This window comes from Lacerta agilis, chromosome 13 (assembly GCF_009819535.1).
Source record: "Lacerta agilis isolate rLacAgi1 chromosome 13, rLacAgi1.pri, whole genome shotgun sequence".
Lineage (NCBI taxonomy): Eukaryota > Metazoa > Chordata > Lepidosauria > Squamata > Lacertidae > Lacerta > Lacerta agilis.
Genome location: NC_046324.1, coordinates 13,864,447 through 13,892,444, shown reverse-complemented (window position 1 = coordinate 13,892,444; position 27,998 = coordinate 13,864,447). Strand labels below are relative to the sequence as shown.

The 27,998-nt window shown below is 44.4% G+C and overlaps 1 protein-coding gene across 1 annotated transcript; it reads right to left on the bottom strand.

Moving 5' to 3' along the window:
• Positions 1-36: 36 nt before the first annotated feature.
• On the bottom strand, positions 37-27,998 carry GATM (glycine amidinotransferase). The gene is made up of 9 exons (XM_033167574.1): positions 27,827-27,998; positions 18,791-19,015; positions 8,917-9,112; positions 7,146-7,336; positions 6,649-6,786; positions 5,993-6,157; positions 2,122-2,185; positions 1,883-1,999; positions 37-248 (listed from the first exon to the last, which is right to left on the bottom strand). Exons 1-9 carry the CDS (start codon positions 27,893-27,895, stop codon positions 136-138), a joined length of 1,278 nt encoding a protein of 425 aa, XP_033023465.1. The 5' UTR covers positions 27,896-27,998; the 3' UTR covers positions 37-135.

Genomic DNA, 27,998 nt, shown 5'->3' with positions numbered 1-27,998 from the left:
CCCAAGCATTGCAGTCCATGCACTCGCACCCTTTCAAAGCAGAAAGATGAAACCGATCTCCTCTTCTTCATTTGCCTACGCCTAGCTCATGCAAACTTAACCGCGTGCAGCTTCGCAAAGCTGCATGCACCCTGCCTAATCAAAGTAAGACTTCAGGGTACCACGACGGCGGATGTCGCAGGTCCAGCAGTGGAAGCCTCCTCCCAAGGAATTGGCATGGCGGATGTTCACTTTGACTGTCGAAATGCCTGCAGGGCAGAAGAAAGCAAAGCAAGACCCTTTGGTGAAGGTTGACTCAGATTTACACACAGGGTTACGGGGAGCTGTGCAAGCATGTCTGGTACCATGGCCAGCTCCTCCTCCATTTACAACACAGGCGACGCGGGTGGCTCTGTGGTCTAAACCACTGAGCTTCTTGGGCTTGCCGAGCAGAAGGTTAGCAGTTCAAATCCTCACAACGGAGTGAGATCCTGTTGCTTTGACCCAGCTCCTGCCAACCTAGCTGTTTGAAAGCATGCCAGCGCAAGTAGATAAATAGGTACCACTGCGGCAGGAAGGGAAACAGGATTTCTGTGTGCTCTGGCTTCTGTCACAGTGTCCCATTGTGCCAGAAGTGGTTTAGTCCTGCTGGCCACATGAACCGGAAAGCTGTCTGTGGACCAACACCGGCTCCCTTGGCCTGAGAGCGAGATGAGCGTCGCAACCCCAGAGTCGCCTTTGACTGGACTTAAACGTCCAGGGGTCCTTTACCTGAGATCCAGCGCTGAGGGCCTTCTGTCGGTTCCCTCACTGCAAGAAGCAAAACTACAGGGAACCAGGCAGAGGGCCTTCTCGGTAGTGGCGCCCGCCCTGTGGAACGCCCTCCCATCAGAAGTCAAGGGAATAAACAACTACCTGACATTCAGAAAATACCTAAAGGCAGCCCTGTTTAGGGAAGTTTTTAAACTGTGACTTGTATTGTATTTTGGTATTTGTTGGAGGCCGCCCAGAGTGGCTGGGGAGACCCGGCCAGATGGGCGGGGTATAAATAATAAATTATTATTATTATTATTATTATTATTATTATTATTATTATTATTTTACTTAGACCCACTGAATTCAATAGTTTAATTATGTTGGATATCCCCCAGTGAATGCAGCAAAATGAGATTGTGAGGAGTGGGGTAGAAATTTCATTAATAAAATAATGAGTGTCACAGCGCTGTCAGGCTAGGAATGCCCAGAGCGAGGAATTAACTCATTATTGTCAAAAGTAGACTTACACATTAGGGGAAGGCATGACTCAGAAAGCTGTCTGTGGACAAACACCGGCTCATCTCTGAAAGCGAGATGAGCGCCGCAACCCCATAGTCGCCTTTGACTGGACTTAACTGTCCAGGGGTCCTTTACTTTTTTATCTTTACAACACAGTGCAGTGTGATAGAGTGTTTGGTGCATACAGTAGTACCTCTAGCCACACCGACTCCATTTTAAATTAGACTAAAGTATGGATTTGTAACTGGGTCACCATTTTAAGCCTGCTTGAACAAAGCTGCTGTTACTCTGCTATTCTTCAACGGGGAATACTGAGTGAGTAAATGTCATTTTTTTTACTTTTTGCAAGACTGTTTTCTTTCTTTTCGTTCTTTTTTCCTTTTTACAATAGGTGATTGTTGTTTTCAGGGGGTAGAACATGGGAACTACCAGGAGAATCCAGTCTTCCTTAAAGCATCCTGGATTACTTAAATTAAAAGGCTAAAACAAACCTATCTAAGCTTCCCTTTTAAGCTGCAAAGGGATGCATTCTGCTGAACTCACAAGCATGAGGAAGGAAGGAAGGATAATATCTAATAAATATAACTTCTCCTGGCATCTATACACATCCCTAAACATTTTGACCCACCGAGACTTTCAAACAGCTTATGGATTGCAGTTTCGTTGGCATCGACCATCACACGTTTTTCATCCAGCATCAGGACATTCATGGAGAGCCATTTAGAGGACATCCACAGTGGGTGGTCTGGATGCAAATATAAACAGGAAAATACATTTAGCGCTCCTGGCTGCCCATTGGGTCGATGAAGTCTGGGACTTCTGCTTTGCACGACTTTTTATTCAAAATTGGGAATAAGCTAAACATACCATCAGGGATCAGGGGCAATGGAGGGTGAACCACTGTCCAGCCTGCGTTCTTGAAGAGATCGATCTAAAAGAAATAGAGATTCAAATTGGAGATTAAAAAAAATAAACATTGTGGGATTTATTCCCAATGCAAACAAGCACCCACAGAAGAGGGTGTGTCTTGCAGGATCACAGAAGGAGAGGAAAGGGTTAAGAATCATAGAGTTGGAAGCGACTCCATTGATAATCTAGTCCAAACCATTACAATTCAGGAATGTGCACCCATACAGGGATCAAACCCGTGACCTTGCCTCCTACAATCCTTATTAGGATTGCCATTGCTACCCTTGGCATTTGCATGTTAACATGCATGCATGCTAAAATGAAAATATGCATTCTGCATAGAATCTAGTTTGGCCCCAAGGTAATAGAAAAATGCAGTATTGTTTGCAGAAGTTGCATTGCTTAGTTTTCACCAAAAGAGGGCTCTCTACTTGTACATCAAAGAAAGACACCAAGCACCCTTTTTTCATGGCAGTTCGTGCCATTTTCAATCTTTTCCCAAACTGCTAAGTTCCACATTATATTTGAGCTTTCACGCATCATAAAAGCCTCTTCTGTAACTATAGTGAAATATAGTTCAAGTTTAGCAGTCAACTCTATGTTACGTGCTTCCAGAAAAAAATCCATTTGCAAGTAAGTTTTACTAATTTACTATATAGCACAATAACTCCAGATAACAATAACTTTTACATTGTGTGAAAGCTGGAATATAATGTGGAAATTATCAGTTAGGGAAACATTTTGTGAAAATGGAATAAACTGCCATGTCAATGCAATCTCAGTCTGGAGATAAATTTATTGTGCTGACAATATATCCTTGTAGTTTTCCTTTCCAAATTCTGGTGTCTACTATTTTCCAATCGTTCAAGTATTCTTAAAATGTTTGCGGTCTGCATTTACCATCCGATGGGATCCAGTTTCAATATACAGTATTATATTTCACATGCAATGATATTATACTTTGTACTTTGCAACTGACACGCAATCAGTGCAGGGCTAGACATGCAGACCTCTAAAAATTTAGACAGGGAGAGTCTAAATTTTAAAACCACCCCAAAATCCGGTCATGTTACCTTACTCCCATCTTTACTAAGGAAGGTTGCCACAGAAGCCATGACTGTATAAAGCGGTATTGTACTGCTTTAAATTATAGTGCAGATAGCACCCTAGAAAACACTCCACATCCTCCTTTGGCCACCCACTGCAAAGGAAGATCAAGAGCCATCCTGGAGCAGACCCAAGGTCCATCTTGTCCATTATTTTCCTTCCCACAGAGGCCCGTCAGATGATTCTAGCACCCCCACCAGACAAGATATTTTACACACTAATTTCTTCCCCTATAGAACTCATGCCAGCTTTTGTAGGCCATTCCTCTCATGTAGATAAAACGTATTCCCCGTAGGCTACATGCAGGGCCAGATTTAGGTTTGATGAGGCCCTAAGCTACTGAAGATAATGGGGCCCTTTGTCAACAACAAATTGCCGCTGTTTTTTTCGTGTTGAATATATGCTACACGGTAATTTATGGACCTAATAGGTATCTAAAGCCATTTGCACATGACAAAATATGTATTTTATCAAAGTAATTGTTGAACTGAAATACAATTAAGAAGAAGTATATTGATAGTGAAATAATTATTAAGCTCTAAATTAAAATGATTTTTTTATTCGTAGCAAACTTAATAATGCAAACACATTGGCATTTGGCAATAACAAAAGTTCCTTTAGAAACACAATTTACAAAGACTCATAATCTGGTCTCTAGAAACTTGCTATAACATTAAATAATAATAGCAAACCAGTGATATTTTAGGAAGCAGGCTAGCAGGCGGGGCCCATTACTTACATCATAGGAGCCTCCACAACACAAAACACTGTTGCTGTATGTAGGTTTTTTTATCTTTTATTTTGGAAATGTATATCCAGTTTTCTTTTCCTTTATTTTTTTTTTGGGGGGGGGGTGGCTCAAGAGAGTGGGGCCCTAAACTATAGCTTGTTTAGCTTATACGTAAATCTTTCTGCCCAAGGAAGCTGCAGGGTAACAAACGGAGCAATAGTTCTGCTAACTGAAGCAGTCTACTACAGTCCTTTCGTTAGCTGGAGTAAAAACAGATCAAGAGTCCAAGGAAGAGCCCACACACACACACACACACACACACAGGAATCACAACCTTTGCACGCCATTGCCCAAGGTCAGCTGCAAAAACAAGGGCTTAAGTAATGTTTGGCTTAGTTAACAACAGCTGGCGAGAAACCTAGCGACTTGTTCAAAGGGTTCAGAAAAGTCTCGGCTTGCGAGCTTCCCAAAAGCACCTGTGGGCCTAAACTGGGCTAGACTGGCCTTTGGGTCTGATTCAACAGGGCTCTTCCGTTCTTCTGGAAGGACTCTACCACTTCAAGAATGGAGGTGGGTGAGCAGGATGTTTGAATATTGTCCCGCATCAAACTCCCTGCACATAATGAGCTAGCGCTGCAGGGAAGGGGCCTAGAAGTACACCAGAAATTGCTCCCAAAGAAAGCAGGGATGGAAGCTGCAGGGGGGGGCGCTCTTGCGCTTGGGGGTCCTGCTTTCCCGTGGGTATCTGGTTGACCCCTGTGAGAACAGGATACTGGACTAGATTAATGCAGTGCAATATACATAGGGCTGCTGCTGAAGACGGTTCGGAAACTTCAGCTGGTGCAGAATTCAGCGGCCAGGTTGCTCACTGGAGCAAGACGGTTTGAGCATATTGCACCGATCCTGGTCCAACTGCACTGGCTACCATTTAGTTTCCAGGTCCAATTCTAAGTGCTGGTTTTGAACTATAAAGCCGTAAACGGCTCAGGACCTCAATACCTCAAGGACCGCCTCTTTCCATATGAACCTACCCGGACCCTGAGATCACCTTCTGAGGCCCTCCTTCGTGTGCCTCCTTCTCGAGAGGTCCGGAGGGTGGCAACACGAGAACGGGGCCTTCTCCGCAGTGGCTCCACATCTGTGCAATGCTCTCCCCAGGGAAGTTCGCCTGGCGCCTTCATTAGATACCTTTAGGCACCAGGCATAAACACTCCTTTCTAACCATGCCTTTGGTTGATCCAATTGACATCCCATGCCCTTTTAAAATGGGGGCGGGCGTTATTGGTTTGCTGTTTTTATTTTGATTATATATATAAATCTTTATTACGGTCCAGAGACCCAACGATTCATTATAAAACAGTACACAGTTTTGACAGTCCGCCTTCAGGTTATATAAGCATTATGTACAGACTTAGGAAGAGAGATCATTAGTTCTTGCCACCACCGATAGAAACTTCGCCACTGCTAATGTTCTATCATTTATCCGGTCTTCCAGTAGGAACCTGACATAGTAAGCCTCTGATTTTCCCGGGAAGAGTCTTAACAGGGGTAATATCAGTTCAGCCCTGGCTTGCTCGAATTTCACACAGTGCAGCAAAATATGCTTTACAGAGTCAATGTCTTGGGCACACGAACACAGTCTATCCTGGTAAGGAACTCCTCTCAATCTGCCGTCCAACACAGCAGAAGGGAAGACGTTAAGTCTGGCTTTTGTAAATGGCCTTCGGTAATTAGGGACTGTCAGATTTTTAATATAAGCTGTCATCCTAAAGGCATGCCCATACATATATATTTTGTGGTTTTAGATTTAGATTTTGTTCTGTGAGCCGCCCTGAGACTCCCAGGTATAGGGCGGTATATAAATTCAATAATAATAATAGTAATAGTAATAATAGTAATAGCAATAGCAATAGCAATAATAGATGGGTCTTTGGCCAGATCCTACAGGGCTGATCTTATATTCCTGCCCCTGTTTGCCTGAAGATCCCTTACCTCATTGCACGGACGATCTGGGTTGGAAAGCACAAGGCCCGGTCCGATGATGTTGAATGTGGCATCAATGTGCATGGGATTGGGGTCTTTGAAAGAGATGGTGTGCACTCTGTATTCCGGCGCAAGGTGTCTCCGCATCCACTCAATTCCCAAGTAGTTAGTAACCTGAGAGCAAGATTTAGACTTTTAGTTGTTTCAGAAGAAATATCTGCAACAACAGTAAGCCATATATCAGCCCCGTCCAACTCCCAAGAGACTGCGATCTACTCCCAGTATTAAAAAAAAATAAAAAATGGCAGTGATCTACCCATTGTCATTGAGGATTGACCAGAGTTGTTGAGCTTTTTTTAAAGGGGGAATGACATGAATCGCTCATCTAAAACTCTGCCAACTTGACGCGATGGGGGGGACAGAGAGAGGCGGACGGGGGGCGGATACATTCCTTCCCCAGTTCTTTTAATCCCGCGATCGATAAGGATCCCACGATCGACCGGGATCACCTGGGGAAACAGCCTGAGTATAAACACTGCAGAAATAAGGGTGGGAAGTCAATTTATGAAACAATGTAAATATTTGATAAGATCATTATGGTGCAAATATTTGAAAATTTTTTATAAAAATTTATACTGCAAAAAAGGAAAAGAGGATCTGCTCACCTGACTTCTTTGCACGAAGATGTCTCTTCCCGCTCGCATGAAATCTGCAGCATCAAAGCACGGCTCGAATTCAGTTGTGACAAATTTGCCCTGTGCAGCCAGCTTGTGCCTGTCTTCCACGGTGCGGATAGGGTAATTCTGGTTTCAGAAAGAAAAAACACACACAGGCCTTCACTAGGACTGTTCCCAATGCTCGGGGCAATCACACGGCGCCATTTCTAAACCTCTGATCTGCCTAAGATTTTCCAGAGCTGATAGTTCTAGCAGGGAGGGTTGCCAATGCAGACACGCTGTGGCCAAACCCTTAGTTCAGAGGCAAGGAAGACCAGTTGTCCTGCAGATATTATTGTTGGTTCTGAGCTCTCATCAGCCCCTGCCAACATGGTCAATCAATGGTCAAGGATGATGGGAGATGTACTCCAATAAAACCAGGACTGTATCCCTGCTCCTGCCACCATAGTTGCTTGCTTGCTTGAAAGCCAAAAGGATAATAATACCTGGTCATAAAGTTCATCAGCCATGGTGGGCTTTGGTGCTGTGGTCCATTTGGATCCGCGGCGGAAGTACTCTTTGATGATGGGCCGATACGCTCTGTATTCAAAGAAGCGGGCCCGCCAAGCCATCGGAGCTTCAATGATCTCGTTCCCAACGACCAGCAAAATGTCTCTCGGCATGGCTGCGTACATCCCTACCAAAAGAACAAGGCGTTTGGTCCAGGGATCCAATCAACACCGGCACAAATCCTGCACACTGGCTCCCAGCCAAGGTTCGATTTTGCTCGGTAGCAACCCAGTGGAAGAGGGAGTAAAGCTTGCACACATCAAGCAAAAAACAACAACAACAACCACAGGCTACTGAACGTAACCGAAACAAATCAACTCGATTACCAGCGTTGGTTTGCCAAAATGTGTTATGACCCAACTTTCTTTAGGGGACGTCATGACTGCATTTTCTGCCGCTCTAACCAGAGTGCCAAGCCTTTATCAAAAAGCAGCAAAACGGTGCACTCAGGTTCAAGCAGTTTGCATGGGACAGACAAACATTTCAGCGTGTCATCCATTTTAATCCATCATGGCTGCTCCGCCCCTGCGAAACCATAGATAGCAATACACTAAGTTGCTTAACGGTACTGTCGTCCTTTATGAATTGTCACGAGGACTTCGATTTTTTTTTTTTAAGAGGAAACAAATCTCATCAATAATGAATAAACAATACTGTATAAAATCATGAGGAGACGGAGACATGGTCCCCATCCACAATGTTACCGTATTTTCCCGGATATAAGACACCCCCATGTGTAATTTTTTGGGGTTAATTTTTTTTAACCCAAAATTAAGAAATTAAGTTGTTTAGCTTTTTTGAGGGGTGGGAGAGGTCACTTCCGCCAGTCGCTCACCCCCCTGCCCGCCACTGCCGATCGCACACCTCGCCGCAGCCGCCAATTGTCTGCCCACTCACCGCCACCAACAGCCCACCCGCCCACTTGCTGCAGCCGCCAATCGCCTGCCCCTCCTCGCCACAGCCGCCAATCCCCAGCAGGCCTTGCCGCAGCCACCAATCACCTGCCCAGTCGCCGCTGCCAATCTCCTGCTTGCTGCTGCAATTAATTGCACACACATACACCCCATGGATGGCATTCACTATCCATTTACAGGTAGGTAGCCGTGTTGGTCTGCCATAGTCAAAACAAAATAAAAAATTAAAAAATCCTTCCAGTAGCACCTTAGAGACCAACTAAGTTTGTTCTTGTTCATGTATAAGATGACACCCAATTTTTGCCTTTTTCTTTTTTTTGCAAAAACCATCTTATACAGTGGTACCTCAGGTTACAGATGCTTCAGGTTACAGACGCTTCAGGTTACAGACTCCACTAACCCAGAAATAATACCTCGGGTTAAGAACTTTGCTTCAGGATGAGAACAGAAATCGTGCTCCAGCGGTGCGGCGGCAACAGGAGGCCCCATTAACTAAAGTGGTACCTCAGGTTAAGAACAGTTTCATGTTAAGAACGGACCTCCAGAACAAATTAAGTTCTTAACCTGAGGTACCACTGTACACGGAAAAATACGGTACATTTTAAGCACGTTTTAACCACTTTTAGCAGTCATGGCTTCCTCCAAAGAATCCTGCAGCTTACCTGTCACAGAGCTACAATTCCCGACACCCTTAAACTACAGTTCCCAGGATTCCCATGTGCTTTACATGTACGGCTTTGATGTGGGCATGCACTAAATCGATTCTGCACATTGCAAGTCACTGAGCAATTACCGGTGGACTCAAAGTCAGGCGTTTTATATTTGGTCGACCAGTCAATCGGCTCTGGCCTTCTCACAATCACTCCTTCCATTTTCAGAATATTGCACATCTCTTCAATTTCAGCAACTGCTTTCTTCAAATGATCCTGGGGGAAACTCTGGCCTCCATACTTCTGATAGAACCCCCAGTATTTCTCGTAGGTATTCGCCTGGTAATCAATAAAGAATAAGCAGAGCAAGCAGACATGAACCGGCAGCATATTAACAATGCAAAGAATTACTCTGTATTCATCTACTAAGAGTTAAACAGCAGTATGTCAATCTCATAGGACTTGTATATTCAGCTGATTGCATTTTCTGTAATTCTAAGTTTTTAAAACTATTTTTAATAGTATTACATCTGCTCAACAACCAAAGCTATTTTTTCCCTTCCCACTCTTATTTCAAAGCTATTTTTGTCTTTGTTTTTTTTTTAATTATTCATTTTACAAACAAAACAAATACAAAAACAAACAGCACACAAATTTCTTATACACTCTTAACATTTTCCCTTTAACATCTTAGGGTGACTACACCCAATGTCCTCCTCCTGAATTTAATTTTCAATCCTTATTGGCAGTTTCAGAAGTTAATAATCATCCATAATCATTTCCTTATAACATTCTATCTTATAAAATCCACCTCCAGCATCATTATCGAAAACTTATAACAACTTCCCTATGGAATGTACAATTTAAATATTACAATATTTTTTTCAAATAGAGTCTAAATTTCTTCCAATCTTCCTGCACCATTTCCTCTTCTTGGTCGTGTAGTCACGCTGTCAGCTCGGCAAGTTCCATAAAGTCTATCATCTTCATTTGCCATTCGTCTACTGTAGGTATCCTCTTGATTCTTCCATTTCTTGGCGATTAATATGCTTGCTGCTGTCGTGGCATACAAAAAGAAAGCAATATCCTGTTTGGGAATTTCTTCCCCTGTAATCCCCAATAGAAAGGCTTCTGGTTTCTTTATAAATGTGTCTTTCAACACCTTTTTCATTTCATTATAAATCCTTTCCCAGAAGTCCTTTATCTTGGGGCATGTCCACCACATATGGTAAAAGGTTCCTTCTTTCTCTTTACACTTCCAACATTTGTTATCTGATGTATGATACATTTTTGCAAGTTTTACAGGGGTTAAATACTATCTATACATCATGTGCATCATATTTTGCCTCAACGCTGTGCATGCAGTAAACTTGTAACCTTTTTTCCACAACCTCTCCCAATCTTTACGCATAATATTGTGCCCCACATCCTTAGCCCAATCAATCATTCCTGATTTCACTTGTTCGTCTTTCGTATGCCACTCCAGTAATAAATTGTACATTCTAGAAATATTTTTACTCCTTGTATCCAACAATTCCATTTCCAATCTGGATTTGTCTGTCTGAAAACCTGTATTTTTATTGTCAACTTTAAACATTTTGTTAATCTGGTGATACTGTAACCAATCATTTAACTTATCTTTAAGTTGTTCACATGGCTTTAATTTAAATTTATCATCAACTTCCAACAGTAAATCACTATATTTCAACCACTTGGTTTCTATATTTAACTTTTTATGAGCCTTGGCTTCCAATGGAGAAATCCACCTAGGTGTTTTCCTTTCTAACAAATCCTTATATCTGATCCAAACATTGAACAATGATTTTCTATATATGATTCTTAAATCCTCTGTGGGCCTTTATCTTATCATACCATAAATAAGCATGCCATCCAAAAATATTATCATAACCTTCCAAGTCTAGCAAATCAGTATTCTCCAACATAAACCATTCTTTGAGGCAGCAGAACGTTGCTGCTTCAAAATATAACTTTAGATCTGGCAGGGAGAAACCACCTCTTTCTTTAACATCTGTTAATAATTTAAACTTAATTCTCGGTTTCCCCCCCTGCCGGATAAACTTGGATAATACCTTTTGCCATTCTTTAAAACAATTCACATTATCAATGATAGGCAATACTTGGAACAGAAACAACATCTTGGGCAATACATTCATTTTCACCGCAGAGATTCAGGACAACAATGATAACTTTAAGTTTGACCACATCTCCAAATCCCTCTTAATTTCATTCCACGATATATTTTTGTCTTTGTATCAGAAAGGCACCTGGCTAATTTGGTTGCCAATAAATACTGCTGCAAACATTTCTGAGATCATCGTCTTTCCAACGAGTGGCTCTTGTCTAGGTTTGTTAATTGTCTTACTTTAAATGTTGTGATGATCCTATGCCCTTTTGAAATGTGATTTTTGGGGGTGGGGGTTATTGGGTTGTTATTTTGATTATGTATTTTGTGGTTTTTATATTTGGATTTTATTCTGTGAACCGCCCTGAGACCTCTGGGTATAGGGTGGTAAATAATAATAATAATAATAATAATAATATATTTTAAATTGTCATAACCAAGCCATGTGAGGGTAAGAAATTAAAAATTATTGCTATTTACATGGCACCTGAATCACATGGCACCACTGCAACAGCTAGCAGGAGAAATTCCACTGAGATGAGCAAGAGGGATTGCCAGACAGTTTTCCATAGTAGTTAGAGTCCTGGGCTTAGACTAGAAAGACCTGAGTTCAAATCCCCATTCAGCACAAAGTTAACTGGGCAACCTTGTGTCAGCCTTTCCCCCCTCTGTTATTTATATGCTGCCCATCTGACTGGGTTGCCCCAGCCACTCTCAGCTTCTTCTAGCAAAATATAAAAACCTCAAGGAACATTATTACATTGGCAATTTCTACTCCTGTTTCCATCAAAATTGTTCAACATCCCTAGTTAAGGCTTGTAGGAATTGGGTGCAGTGACTGCCATTAAGTCAGCTGCCTGAGGGAAGGGGGTGCCTGACCTGAACATTCTTCTTTGAGCCTGCTTTCTTCCTCCTCCCTCCAGTTCATTTTTCCTCACGTGTCATGACTTTTTAGACGATGAGCCTCAAGTCAGAAACCACATTAGTGCTGATTTATGTAAGCTCCTCCGACGGTCATTTTTTCCTTCAAAGGCAGGGTATAAAATGCCTGAAACAAACTTCCGGTTTCAGGGATGTGGCAGCGAGAAGTACCAATACAATACACCTGTCACCTTCCTCTTATGTTCATGCAGAAAAAACCTGTAAGCTAGTAGTGGAATGAGTGTTGCAGCCAGCCGCCTTTCACAAAACGCAAGCAAAGCTTTGCACATACGCATTTCATTATATGTACATGCCACGTATTAAGGCTGTGAACAAGTCAATGAATAAGTGAATGTGGCTTTAAAAAAAATAAATAAATACCGCCTGCCTGCCCCCCCCCGCCCCCCACTGGCTGCTCAAAAAAGAGGTCAGCAGACCAGTGAGCTCAGCCAACAGTGAACATCTGTGACTGTATTTAAGTTTCAGTAGGGAAATGTTAAGAAGGCCTTTAGACAGCTAGAAGATGAATTGCTGCAGCGGCGGCCAAATGTACAGTACACAGCCCGAGATTTTCTGCCAGCAGGACTCACGTCCTAGAGACTCAGAAATGGCCTGGAATGAAACCTGTAACATAAGCATGACCTTCAGAGACTGCCAGCTCAGCAATTTGTAACCTACGTGTCGAACCACTCGTTGCAGGCTGTGATAAATGCACTTTAAATAATAATAATAATAATAATAATAATAATAATAATAATAATAATAATAAACAATCTTTTAAAAATAAAATATACAATAGTGGTTTGCTACCCTCTCAACCCGGTTGGGAAACTGTGTCGCAAACTTCCCTTGGTGTCATTCCAGGGGCCTGGAGACTCTTATCAGAAGCCACACAAGTACGAGATTATAGGGATCTGCTTGGAAACACCGTTTTCTGATATTAACTGTATGTTAGTGCTCTCGATGGACACAGCATTTCACAGAGCATGGTGACACCACACCACCTTCAAAAGAAGATCCCTGCTGCCCCTATGAGGCTTACGATTTAAATTACGATTTAAGACGACAGACCATACCTAAGTGGCAGAGTATGGTACATACTGTTCAAAGGTAAGGTAAAGGTAAAGGACCCCTGGATGGTTAAGTCCAGTCAAAGGCGACTCTGGGGTTGTGATGCTCATCTCGCTTTCAGGCCGAGGCAGCTGGCATTTGGCCACAGACTGCTTTCTGGATCATGTGGCCAGCATGACTAAACCGCTTCTGGCACAACAGAACACCATGACGGAAACCAGAGTGCATGGAAATGCTGTTTACCTTCCCACTGCAGCGGTTCCTATTTATCTACTTGCACTGGGGCATGCTTTCGAACTGCTAGGTTGGCAGGAGCTGGGAGAGAGCAACAGGAGCTCACTCCATTGCAGCGTTTGAACTACCGACCTTCCGATCGGCAAGCCCAAGAGGCTCAGTGGTTTAGACCACAGTGCACACACACACACACACACACACCTTTTAATATACATGCCATATATAAATCAACTATTACTACTATTAATACTGATCATGCTACAAATACCGCTTGCCGTAACATTGTTTGAAACATTTTGAATGTCCTCAAGTTCCTATAGAAATGCTATGATTATAATGATGATTACTAATTCTACTGACAAATGCATGCTCTGTTTGTTTTCATCATGTTCACAACAGATTTAAACCCTCTGTCAGCTGCATGCAATTAAAATGCACATTAGTTTCTCTGTCATGGACATTTATTCATATTTGACAAGCAATGCTAAGAACTGATCTTCCAGTATCAGCCTATCAAATCAGCCTTGCTAAAGAGAGCATTTTCCTCTACTAAAACACATACAGCCATGCTAAACCCACCCACACAGAGGACTTTCCTTCTACCGAGATTCCTAAAAGAGGTGCATGCTAATAAACGAAGGGCTGAAGCATATGCCATGACTAAAACTTCACCCTGAACAGGAAATGCTGATGCACTTCTTGGATCCAATTCAAATATTTTGGGGCATCTGTTTCCATTTTAAATTGTGCAACCCTAGGGTTGCCATATGTCCGGGAAAACCTGTACATGTCCTCCTTTTGGAGGGCCAACATGACCATCTGGGCAGATTTTGACATTTTAAAGGAAATGTCTGGGGTTGGGGGGGGCTTGCGTATGTTGGGGAGGGCACTGTACCTCGGAAGCAGAAGCTCTGCAGTGTAGAAGAAGAAGAAGAAGAAGAAGAAGAAGAAGAAGAAGAAGAAGAAGAAGAAGAAGAGTTTGGATTTGATATCCTGCTTTTCACTACCCGAAGGAGTCTCAAAGCGGCTAACATACTCCTTTCCCTTCCTCCCCCACAACAAACACCCTGTGAGGTGAGTGGGGCTGAGAGACTTCAGAGAAGTGTGACTAGCCCAAGGTCACCCAGCAGTTGCATGTGGAGGAGTGGAGACGCGAACCCGGTTCCCCAGATTACGAGTCTACTGCTCTTAACCACTACACCACACTGGCTCTCTCTGTAGAGATGCCGTCACGGCAAAGATCAGGCCGCGGCAAGGATTGGGCTCAGGCTGCTCTGCACATCACAGAGACTGCCAACCCGAGCTGGGAAAGAGGCACCGGGGCGTGGCAGCACCTCTTTCCCCGTCTCAGGCTGGCAGAGTCTCAGGCTGCCGTCTTTTTGCTCTCTAGGATATGGCAACCGTATGCAACCCCTCCGAAAATTGACCTGTGAAGCAGCTCCGTCTCTTAGAGGTTTCTTGCTTCACTTGCTGAACCGCATCGCTTCCATGTGCCGACACAACTGTCAAGCCACTCGAGTATTACCAGGGTATACTTCTCTACCTGCGGGCGATAGCGTTCTTCGCAGCCGGATTCATCTGGCAGCATGCAAATGTCAAACGAGATCTGGGAAGCTAATGCTGGGCTGACAGCGCAACTGAATGAATGTTGACTCTAAAGTCATTCTCATTGTGCTCAGTAATCCTTCCTCCTTAGCAAGCGTGTTTAGGGTTTGCTCTCTAAATAAACTGTGAAAGTAAGTGCAGAAACATGATATAATAAAATTAATATGGGCTTGTCAACCAGCAGCCCGAGTGCCGGATCTGATGGCCCCAAGGGTGGGTTTTTTTAAAACAAAATCCTGACAAAGTTTTCACTGCACGTCCCCGGTTTGACTCAAAGGCAGTTTTCCATGTGTCCTCCTTGTGTCAGCCAGAGCTAATGGAAACTGCACCCCGAAATATCTAAAGGAAACCAGGTTGATGAAAGGCTGCTCTTACTAATGCAGGCTACTGACTACTACAGACACTGAGCACCTAGGAGAGATTTTGTGGGGTGAAATAAAGTTTCAGCCCCCCACTTTCCAACTGCTGCATAGAGTAGATAGCCCACCCCACCCCCAGCTCCACTACAAGAATACAGAACTTGGCCACCCCTTACTTAGGGGGTTATCCGGAGGTTTAGAGTATGTTGTCAACAATACGCTGATGACACAAATCTCTATTTCTCCTTTACATCTGCAGGTGTGACATCCTTTATATAAAAGGATGTCATATAGAGGAGGGTGAACAGTTGTTTTCTGCTGCTCCAGAGAAGCGGACATGGAGCAATGGATTCAAACTACAAGAAAGAAGATTCCACCTAAACATTAGGAAGAACTTCCTGACAGTAAGAGCCGTTCGACAGTGGAATTTTCTGCCAAGGAGTGTGGTGGAGTCTCCTTCTTTAGAGGTCTTTAAGCAGCGGCTTGACAGCCATCTGTCAGGAATGCTTTGATGGTGTTTCCTGCTTGGCAGGGGGTTGGACTGGATGGCCCTTGTGGTCTCTTCCAACTCTATGATTCTATGATTCTATGAGGTGCTGGACTCAGAAATGCCTCAGAAATGGACTGGATGAGAGCCAATAAACTGAAGCTCAATCCAGATAAGACGGAGGCCCTGCTAGTGGCAGCTCCCCAGACTGGTTGGCTGGGAGATTGCCAGCTCTTGGTGGCGTTACGCGCCCTCTGAAGGAGCGGGTATGCAGCTTGGGGGTGCTTCTGGATCCTTTGCTGTCACTTGAGGCTCAGGTGGCCTCAATGGCGCTGAGTGCCTTCTATTAGCTTTGGCTGGTGGCCCAGCTGCGTCCCTATCTGCAAAGGGATAGCCTAACTGCTGTTGTCTATGCTCTGCTAACCTCTAGGTTAGATTACCGCAACGTGTTATACATAGGGCTGCCTCTGAAGACTGTTCAGAAACTTCAGCTGGTGCAGAATTTGGCAGCCAAGCTGCTCACCGGGGCAAAACGGTTTGAGCATATTACACTGACTAAACCGGCTGCCAATTAGTTTCCGGGCCCAATTCAAAGGGCTGGTTTTGACCAGTAAAGCCTTAAGCAGCTCAGGACCGTAATTCCTCAAGGACTGCCTCTCTCCGTATGAATCTACTTGGATCCTGCGATCATCATCTGAGGCTCTTCTTTATGTGCCTCTTCATCACAGGTCCGGAAAGTGGCAGCAGGCCTTTTCTGCATTGGCTCCCCATTTGGGAAATGCTCTTCCCAGGGAGGTTCTCCTGGCACCTTCAGGAGAAAACTTTCCTCTTCAACCAGGCCTTGATTGGCATCCAATGCGTTGGAGGGTGGGGTTATTGGTTTGTTTTTATTCTTATTTTTATTACAGTGGTACCTTGGTTCTCAAACGCCTTGGTACTCAAACAACTTGGAACCCAAACACTGCAAACCCAGAAGTAAGTGTTCTAGTTTGCGAACTTTTTTCAGAAGCCGAACATGCCCCGTTTTTAGTATTACGCTTCCGATTTGAGTGCCACACTTCCGTTTTGAGTGTTATGCTGAGGTCTGTCTGTTTTTGCTTTAAAAAAAATGCGTTTTTGTTTTTGCAGCTCTTTTTTGTTTTGTTTTTGTGACTGTGTGGAGCCCAGTTCAGCTACTGATTGATTGGTTGATTGATTGTGTGACTGCAGTACATTGTTTATTGCTTTCATTTTATGGATCAATGGTCTCGTTAGATAGCAAAATTTATGTTAAATTGCTGTTTTAGGGGTTGTTTTTAAACGTCTGGAACAAATTAATCCATTTTGCATTACTTTCTATGGGAAAGCGCGCCTTGGTTTTGGAATGCTTTGGTTTTGGAAGGGACTTCCGGAACGGATTAAGTTTGAAAACCAAGGTACCACTGTATGTCCTTTGTGCTGTTTATATTGCAATCTTACGTTGTGAACCACTCTGAGATCTACAGATGAAGGGCGCTATACAAATTCAATATATATATAAACAAACAAACAAACTTAAATAATCTACGTGAACAACTCTGAAGCATATTGGGTAGGAACCAGACAAAGTCAGCACCACTTTGCTTCCCACTGAAGTCTACGGGACTTCAATTTGTCATGGCTAAGTTGTCCAGTTCATTTCAACTAGTCCCAAATTCAACCTAATCTGGATCTGACCCACTGAGATCAGAATGCAACCCAAGAGTAGGGAAGATGGTTCAGTCAGGAGAGCATGAGACTCAGGGTCATGGGTTCGAGTCCCATGTTGGGAGAAGAATTCCTGCATTGTAGGGGGTTAGACTTGATAGTCTATGTGGTCCTTTCCAACTCTATGATTCTATGATCTATGAATGATACATAGGCTTCTACCCTAGATGCAGAATATACTGTCTGGCTGAGCTTGCAATTCCCTCCTTTTATTTTATTTTTATTTATTTTTTTGAAAAAAAAACACTTTATTGTTTGCTTGTCGTATACAAAATGATTAATAAAAAATGATGCACAGAAATTAAGATAAATGTACATAATATACACCCGACATTAGATAAACAAATAACTGTATACCATATTACATAAACAAATAACTGTATATCATATTACAAAAATAATACAGAGACAATAATAAAAAATACAAATAATAAGTTTACTGAACTCTAATACGATTACTTAATTTGTTGTTACTTCTATCTTATATTGATTTCTGTGTAATTACAATATCGTACAGATAGATCCGTTTTAACAAAAAAGAAAGAAAGAAAAAGAAAAAAAGAAAGAGAAAAATTAGAAACTGCCCACCCCCTCCCCCCCAAAGAAACCCCCATATCAATATTTTCTGTTGTGATATTATTACAAGCCGAGCTGCTAAAAGCCTCAGCAGCGAGGTAACATGACTATGAGTCATGTTTTCATCCTGTGGGAAAACCACTGGTCATACCAGCATTCCCACACATGTGATGTTATTGTAATGTACTGTTGTATTCTTTACTTTCTGTTCTGGCTCGAGAGATGCTGGACGTATTGCAGACAGCTCTGAATATATGAGCTGGCTCCGCAGAGGCATACTCTGCATTTTATCTACAATAAAGTAGGTTTTAGCCTTAAAGGCTTGTGTGTGTTGTTCTTCAAGCTGGGGAACAATCACATATTACTGATGTGCCCCTGGACTCGAGTAGCCAGGAAGCCACAGAGGCTTCGTTCCTGCCTGGGGGTCAATCTAACAACTTGCCCCCCCGGGAAGTCTCATAACATTTTCAACCCATTTTCCAATCCCTTCAGACTTCCTGTCATATCCAACCGTATAGTTCACTCTTACTTATAGGTGTGTATCAACCAGTCCACATATCCTCATATAGATCTTTATAGCACTACTCTTTCCACCAATGCCCTATTTTCCTTCGAATCCTTCCTTTTTCTCCTAGGATTCTCCTTTTAAGAGCTACGAAATTGGAAGCAAACCATTTTTTTCCTTGCAATAACTTTTATTTACAAGTTGATGAGAGTATAGCAGGCAGGCACCCAGACAGAAAGAATCCCGCAAATGCTATTAAAAGTATTCGGTACTCATAACAAAACAGACATTGTAAAAGCCTGTTATTGCGAAACCTCTCCAGCCTTTGCAGAAGTGGGAAGCTGCAAAGGGGATATATAAAGTCTTGCGAAGGAGACAGCAAATGGTTTACCTTGACCTCCACAGAAAAAGGAGGAACGCAGGCATTTTCGGCTCTCCCCACAATGACTTCCTCAAGCGGGTCCCATTCGTTGTATGAGCAGACAGGGCAATCCTCGGGAACAGGGTCAGGGGCCTTGTTGTTTTCATCAGCAACAGCACAGGTGGTCTGGGAGGCTGCAGCTGCGTGGGTGCTCTGGAAAGTTCGCTGCACCCATCCTGTGAAGACGCGTCCAAGCTTTAATGAAAAAACAAAAAGTGGGGGGGGAGAGTCACTTCATTAATTTAGACTAGTTTATTGTTTAAACGTCATTCTGCTAAGCGAGGAGCCAAGGGGCTAGTCCTCATGATCTCGACATACAACCCAGAGGCTCCATCCTCACGGTAGCCAAGACCAGGGGTCCCCAGACTAAGGCCCAGGGGCCGGATGCGGCCCAATCGCCTTCTCAATCCAGCCCGCGGATGGTCCAGGAATCAGCATGTTTTCACATGAGTAGAATGTGTCCTTTTATCTAAAATGTATCTCTGGGTTATTTGTGGGGCATAGGAATTCATTCATATCTTTTTTCAAAATATAGTCCGTCCCCCCACAAGGTCTGAGGGACAGTGGACCAGCTCCCTGCTAAAAAAAAGTTTGCTGACCCCTGGCCAAGACAATGATTCTCTTCTAGGGAAGAAAGGTTCTCCATTTATTTTGCCTCGAGTATTTGAATGGCAAGATTCTTTTTTTTTAAAAAAGAAAGTGAAATTTAGCGCCTTGCCCACTTGCAAGCAGATCCGTGCATTATCTGTGCAAATGAACTCCTCGTGTGTGAGATTGCTTGCACCAGCAATGTGCAGAATCGTGATTTCTTTTTCCTGTGAGCAGGAACATTGCAAGTGCTCAGATATATACACCTAAATGCACAATGAGTAAAAGTGGGGGGTAGGGCACGTCTGCAAGCCCCCCCCCCATGTCTTCCAGCTGCTCTTCAGAACTACGATTAGCAAAGAAAGGGAACCCATTCGAAGGGAGGTTTCAAAGCACGTTCAGTCAGAGACAGTTTTTAAAAGCCTTCAGCCCTTCATGGTAATTGCACAAAAATCGGAAGACTAACGCTGGACAGCGCAATTCATTTTCCTGTGCTTGAAGAGAACTCCCGAGCCTCAAAGCACAAACACCCAGTTCAGAAAACCCAGCTCAGGAAAAAGGAACGAGCTCAAGCATCGCTGCCTTCTTGTGCTCAGCATTGTCCACAAAAAATAGTCCCCAAGAGACTTTTTGTTTTTTTCTGAAAATACAGTAAGTGAAATCAGGTGCAGGGACAGATGTGTGCACAAGTCCCGCCACCCCCAACACCCCCAGACCAGAGGCACAGGACCTGGTTTGGGTTTGCTCTGGGGCCCCGCAAACCCTCTCAGCAGCTCGACAGGAGGGGCTGTGCTGCATGCAAGATCCTGCGCAGCTGCGCTGGGGCTATTTGCAGAGGGAGAGTAAACGCAAAGCGCTCGAGGGAGGGAAGCAACTATGCCGACTGCTGCCCTATATCACAACAAAACATTCGGTGGAGCGGGGCCAGCAGCTGGCACTTCATGAACTGGACAGCAAGCAGAAAGAATTTCAGGGAGCGAGCAGTCAACAAAAGCTGCTACTGTAAACGTATCCGAGCCAGGATATTGACACAACACACCTGACTGGGGAGAGGGATCTTTACGAAAGATGCTCTGCTACCGAGCCACGGCTCTCCCCATACTTCCAACATACGCTCCAACATTTCTCCGATGAAAATAGGGACGTCCTATTTCATTGTTGTTGTTGTTGTTGTTGTTGTTGTTGTTGTTGTTGTTTTACTCTTTTTACCCCCACCCATCTGACTGGGCTGCCCCAGCCACTCTGGGCAGCTTCCAACAGATATAAAAACATAACTAAACATTTTAAAACTTCCCTATACAGGTCTGCCTTCAGATGGCTATGGAGCTGGATAACTCATTTCTCTGATGAATATAGGGATGTCCTAAGGGAAAGTGGGATATTCCGGGATCAAATCAGAAACCGGGACGACTTTTGTAAATCTGGGACTGTCCCTGGAAAAGAGGGACACCTGAAGAATAAAATAATAATAATAATAATAATAATAATAATAATAATAATAATAATAATACCCCACCCATCTGGAGGGTCTGTTCCAAATAACATGAGACATGCAGGAAATTGTCTGGCACAATCCCCCCTGACGTTTATGTAGCAATGCTGGTCTGGTCTGGTCTGGAACTCCCTTTCCTGCACGAGGATTAGAGCCACGGTGGTCTTGCCCTGCTCTTCATCCAGGCTGCTTCACCTTGTCTCATGTAGGAAGGGGTGGAGAAACTCCTGCAGCCCATGGGCCAAGTTCCATTCTGAGCAACCTTCTGGGTGACTGACACATGTCAGCGTTGGAAGGAGGCAATAGTGATCAGGGGAAAAACCCCACAAATAATACCTTTTGTACGAGGCTGGTTTCTAGACACACTCTTGCATCCCTCTGGTCACAGCTCAAGGACAGATTCCAGCCAGGCAAAATCACTCAAGCAGGGTGCAAACCCAGGGCCTGTGTACAAAGTTTGAAATTTGCCAGGCGCACTGTGCACCTGGTTTTTGGCCACTTGCAACCAAGTGAAAATGCTCGGTGGGGGGCAGAATGCCGCCTAACGTCTCCACCATCTGGAGGTACATGCCTGGGGATAATAATAATAATAATAATAATAATAATAATAATAATAATTTGTTTATTTATACCCCGCCTGTTAAGTCGTGGGTGGACACAGCAGACGACACAGTGATTTCCAAACAGCTCTTGTTTATTCTCAGGCTGGAACAGAACTGAGCTGAAGGCCTCAGCAGCCTGCTTATATAGAACTCAGCTACAAAGCAACAGTAACAACTTTCTGCAGTTAACCAATCCCTGAACGTCCTTTTACAATCCTTCTTTTGCATATGCGGACCTGAGTGAAAACTGCAGCAGAGTGAACTATATACACACACCCCTAGTGGCCTAGGGTGAGAACTTCAATACATAACACCACCCATCTGTCTGGGTTTCCCCAGCCACTCTGGGCGGCTTCCAACAAAAGATTAAAAATACATTAAAACATCAGTCATGAAAAACTTCCCTCGACTATCTTCACACACTAGCAACACATCCTGCAGAATTTTCTACCTGTTATATTTTATCTGCACAATCAGAATGAATTTCAGGAACCAAAATGTCCCATTGAAAAATACAACTTTCGAGCCGCCTGGCCCAAAAATTGCAATCAGGCATTCTGTTTTGGCAACTGTAACCCTGGTTTAAGGAGCCATTTGGTGCCTAGTTTATATATCTGAGTTTCTAACACTGCCTGTGGAGAGCGGGGTGCAGCTGGGAAGGGCCAGATAGGAGGCCTGGAGGGCCACATTGCCCCTGCAGAGGCTTAGCTTCCTACCCATAATGTAGAATATGACTGGCTCCAGCTCTCCAGTGCCGTGTGTACATAGTGGAAGGCACTTTTCTGAAGCTGGGGCATCTACCTCCATGCAAGACACAACACATAGGGACATACAGTTGGCTTAAACACCCCAAAAAACGCTCTGGCATAACTGGATCAGGCTTGAGAGCAATTTCTCCCTGCTCTGCAAAGCTGAGCGTTCCAAGCCACTTAACAGAAGGTGGTTGCAGTTGTTCCACACCAGCTGTTGGGAAAGGATAGACAGCGAAGCTGCGGATGAGCAAATATGCCCTATCCTGTTGCAGACTGTTAATGATCAACATTCCCCAACCCAATATGGGAGGGGTATGCATGCCTGCTGGCTCAGCAAAAGAGAGGGAGCGGCAGGAGGGAAATAACCCTTCCCTATGCGAGGCCTACTGGCAGATGCAAAGGGGAGCCACACAATTGAAAGGGCTGGCTCTGCACAAGCCCCCCCCCCCGCCAGGTCAGATCTTGGCTCTACTAACACAAGGAGACAGCAACAGCATCTACAGTAAGTAAAGGTAAAGGGTAAAGGGACCCCTGACCATTAGGTCCAGTTGTGTCCGACTCTGGGGTTGCGGCGTTCATCTCGCGTTACTGGCCGAGGGAGCTGGCGTACAGCTTCCGGGTCATGTGGCCAGCATGACTAAGCCGCTTCTGGCGAACCAGAGCAGCGCACGGAAACACTGTTTACCTTCCCGCCGGAACGGTACCTATTTATCTAGTTGCACTTTGACGTGCTTTCGAACTGCTAGGTGGACAGGAGCTGGGACCGAGCAACAGGAGCTCACCCCGTCGCAGGGATTCAAACCGCCGACCTTCTGATCAGCAAACCCTAGGCTCAGTGGTTTAACCCACAGCGCCACCCGCGTCCTACAGTAAGTAACCTGCCGCAAATCTGGGCTTTGGGTATAAGGGCTAAAGCAATCCTAAGAGGGAAAGCAGTGCATCTGCTTGGAGATAAATAGGCAGAGTCCTCTCCTTGGGCCAGAGAAAGGATCCTGTAAATAAATAATTTTTTAAAGAAGTGCACACACCAGATGTGGCCAATATGCTAGCTGTAATTGTACTTTAAGGAAAATACAAACTCTGCTAGATCATACTGACCTCCTCTCTGGTTTTGCATTCTGCAGCCAGCCAGACATTAGGAGGGATGCGGGTGGCGCTATGGTCTAAACCACTGAACCTCTTAGGCTTGCCGATTGGAGTTCGAATCCCTGCAATGGGGTGAGCTCCCATTGCTCTGTCCCATCTCCTGCCCACCTAGCAGTCCAAAAGCATGCCAGTGCAAGTAGATAAATAGGTACCACTGTGGCGGGAAGGTAAAGGGTGTTTCCGTGCGCTCTGGTTTCTGTCACGGTGTTCCGTTGCACCAGAAGCGATTTAGTCCTGCTAGCCACATGACACGGAAAGCTGTTGGTGGACAAACGACGGCTCCCTCAGCCTGAAAGCAAGATGAGCGCCGTAACCGCATAGTCGCCTTTGACTGGGCTTTTTAGGAGGGGCTGCAGCCCAGTGCAAGTAGCATCTCCCTTGCATGCGGAAGATTCCAGGTTCATTCCCGAGCATCTCCAGGTAGGGCTGGGAGAGAACCCAGTCTGGAATGCTGAAAGGCTGCTGCTAGTCAGTGTAGACAATACAGAGCTAGATGGATAAGTGACTCGGTATAAGGCAGCTCAGTATAAGGCAGCAGGACAGGAGCACAACAGCGGCTTCCCTAAATGTATGTTCCAGCAAACGGTATTCAGATGCATATCGCCTCTGCTTACTGCAGGAAATACATAGCCCAGTGTTTTTCAACCACTGTTCCGCAGCACACTAGTGTGCCGCGAGATGTTGCCTGGTGTGCCGTGGGGAAAATTGTGTTTATTTGATTCCTATTCAAGAGAATTACTTTATATATAGTCAATATAGGCACAGAGTTAAATTTTTTAACATTTTCTAATGGTGGTGTGCCTTGTGATTTTTTTCATAAAACAAGTGTGCCCTTGCCCAAAAAAGGTTGAAAAACACTGACATAGCCAACTTCACAACTAGCAGACATGGACAGTTTGGGGCAGGAGAGGGTAGAATCTCTTACAGCTGTCAACACAACTGCTGTGTGTCAATCTGAGAAGAATGGCGCGCCTTGAACTTTGACATCTCCCTGGTAAGTCAAGACGTGTTGGAGGCTAACTTCTTACCTGCCTGAGAAGGAATGCTCTGAGATAGTCCACAATGCTACCGTGCACATTCCAGGACTTGAAGTTATGTCCTGCTGACAAGGCAGTGCCTTCCTTCAGTTAACTCGCCCCCAACAGATTACACACAAAAGTGCAGAAAGAGGAAGTTGAGTGTGTTCACATCACCTACTGGGCATTCTTAGTCAAATCAGATTTACAAAATAACACCCATCATTAAAAAAGGTCCATACAGTACCTGCCTTTCCACTAACTGTGCCCAAAGCAGCTTTACCAAGATGGCCACCTGCCATGTATGATCTAGCTGAGATGCCTGCACTGCAGGGCGTTGGACTAGATCGGGGTGGCCAACTCCCAAGAGACTGTGATCTACTCACAGAGTTAAAGACTAGCTGTGATCTACCCCCTTTTGGGGGGTTCAGGTCAAAGTTGTTGAGCTTTTTTAAGGGAAGCCAAACTTCTTGAGCTTCTTTGGGGGAACCACTGATCTACCGGTGATCCGCCACAGACATCCAGTGATCTACCAGTAGAAGATCACAGTCTACCTATTGGATGTGCCTGGGCTAGATGTCTGTTGGGCCTGCTTCCAGCTCTACAATTCTATGATTCTCAGTGGCAAGACAGGGGTCTAGGAAGCAACAGAGGAACACAGGAAGCTGTCAGGCCATTGGGTCCACCTCGCTCAGCATTGTCTGTGTTGATTGGCAGCCAAACAAGATTCTATCCCAGCTCTACCTGGAGATGCCAGGGACTGAATCTGTGTGCAAAGCAGATTCTGTACCACTGAGTTGCAGCCAGGAGGTACGGAACCTTTACTGTATATTATATATATTCAGGGTGGCTTTCCAACCTTTCCCTCTCCATTTCAGCACCCTCTGTGCCACACCCGCAATTTCACAGCTCCATTTGATATTTTAATCCTTCCCCCTTCATATTTCAATCAAGACAGATCCCCACAACCACCGCTGAAATAAAGGTTTGCTTTCTAGCACATGCACTTAATTAGCAAATTACTCTTTAGCAATGCAGGTTTTGCCACGAGGAAGCGGTATGGAAAGGGGTTGATCAGACACAGATTTAGGGGAGCACAAACAGTTCGATTGCACTGGGGATGGGGACTTGGGAGGTGCCGCAACTATGATGTAGAATGGGGGGGGGCACTGAATTTTGCAGCTGAAGTTTAAGACCCCAAGGTTGATAATACCGGGATTATGTTGCTTTGGTTAAGGATAGGCAAGGTGCTTGTTTGCAGTAATTGCGTGAGAAACCTAGCAATCCAGAGAAAGGTACCGGTAAGTTTTCTCGCCAATTTATCAGTACACATTGCCCCTTCTCACCTCCTGCATGCATAGTAATGGGAATGCTCTTGTCACAAATTTGTGTATTTGGATACAGCACATGGTCACACTTTCATACTGGAATCATTCATCCATCCATCCATCCAACCAACCAACCACAAAAAGTATTACTTAGAATCATAGAATCATAGAGTTGGTAGAGACCACAAGGGCCATCCAGTCCAACCCCCTGCCAAGCAGGAAACACCATCAAAGCATTCCTGACAGGTGGCTGTCAAGCCTCTGCTTAAAGACCTCCAAAGAAGGAGACTCCACCACACTCCTTGGTAGCAAATTCCACTGCTGAACAGCTCTCACTGTCAGGAAGTTCCTCCTAATGCTTAGGTGGAATCTTCTTTCTTGTAGTTTGAATCCATTGCCCCGTGTCCGCTTCTCTGGAGCAGCAGAAAACAACCTTTCACCCTCCTCTATATGACATCCTTTTATATATTTGAACATGGCTATCATATCACCCCTTAACCTTCTCTTCTCCAGGCTAAACATACCCAGCTCCCTAAGCCGTTCCTCATAAGGCATTGTTTCCAGGCCTTTGACCATTTTGGTTGCCCTCTTCTGGACACGTTCCAGCTTGTCAGTATCCTTCTTGAACTGTGGTGCCCAGAACTGGACACAGTATTCCAGGTGAGGTCTGACCAGAGCAGAATTCAGATTCAGATTCCTCAGATTCAGCCAAGAAGCATATAACTAAGCCTGTATGACAAGCACTCCCTTCCACCACTTGGACCATTTTTAAAGCTTCCAGTCCCCGACACTGTGAAATGGTACATATATGCACACAAAAAGTATGCATTCTTTTGTAAAAGTAGCATACATGATGCTGTTCAGCTAGTACCGAACCCCATGCCCAATCAGCCACTTTAAAACACACCTGCAGCCCCTCTGTCTCTCTCACCTCCTGCCCTGCATATGCCATCCATATGCCACAACTCCACAGAATATGAAGTTCCAACTCTTGCAACTATGACTGTTGTAAGGATTGCAGTGTGAGCAGAGACTAGCTTGGTTTAGGTTAGTGCAATGTGATCATCAGCTCAAGAAGAAATCTTCACAAGCTGTTTTTTGTTTTTCTTTTATGCACACATAAGCATCTGGTTTTTAAAAAAATATTTTATACCCTACAAAGGGCCAGAAATGAGTAAATTAATAGCTGGAAGCAATTTGGGCAATGGGACGGAGGGAAGAGTTTCAAGTGAATTTGGATTTGGTTCCGAAACTTCTAAGCAATATTTTAATTTAAACCACACACACACACCCAAATTATGGAATGTTGGAGAAGCTGAGTTATGGAAATAGTTCTATAAAAATGGAAGCATTTCCTTTTTTTAAAGGCATTTAAACCTGAAAGTTAAATATATGGTCTTAAAAAGTCATTTTCAGCAAGGGTAGTTCTCCAATGCAAATTTCAAAAGCAAGAATGTGCTTGCATTGGAAATTCCAAACACCCAATCCTGACTTTTTGCCAGATTCCACTTTTCTCTCAAGACACGCACACTCCTTCCAGTCCCTGGAAAGAAGAATTAACAGAAGCTGTTAATCATAGCCTGGCCCCATTCCGAAAAGGAGAAGATAAGAGCGTCTCCAACCCTCAGTGAAGTCACGCTCTTACTCCGTTAGCCCTGCTCTGATGAGCAAGCAGCGTCCAGCGGCAAGGGAAATGCACTCTGCACATGCACAGATTCACTTCCCCCCCAATCATGTCCTACCTTCTTCCTCCCAAATTAAGTTCTGGTTTTAAAATACTGTTTAGGGGGCTTCCCTAGCCTAGAAAGTAGTCGAATGTTAATTTTTAAAAACCGTCCCAAGAGAGAGAAACCTTTTCATTCCAAATTCTAGCACGTTATCATGGCGCAAAGTGAGAGGAGTTTTTTAAGAAAAAATATTTTAAAATATACTTCTGTTAAAGTTGCACCCATATTAATAGAGCGCACGGCCTCGATCCTTGGCGGACTGTTCTTTCCACCCCTTGCCCAGAGCGAGCCATCCGAGCGCCCAGGTCATTCTGGGTCTAAGATCGCGCCGCGCACGGGGGGTCTCCGCACCTACCCTGGACCCGATGTAATGCACGGCTTCGGCCCCCCGGCTCCCTCCTCGCAAGCACCGGACGCGCAGCATCGCTCTCTCTCCGCGGCTCTGGCGACAGGAATGATCACTCTCCCGTCCCCTCGGGGGAACACACAGCACGCCTAACCTAAACGAACAGCAAAAAAGCGAGAGG

Coding starts and splice junctions, on each gene's coding strand:
- GATM (XM_033167574.1), bottom strand. CDS start 27,895: ATGCTGCGCGTCCGGTGCTTGCGAGGAGGGAGCCGGGGGGCCGAAGCC. Junction 19,016..27,826: donor TGCATTACATCGGGTCCAGG/GTAGGTGCGGAG, acceptor TTTTCATTAAAG/CTTGGACGCGTCTTCACAGG. Junction 249..1,882: donor TAAGCTGTTTGAAAGTCTCG/GTGGGTCAAAAT, acceptor TCTGCCCTGCAG/GCATTTCGACAGTCAAAGTG.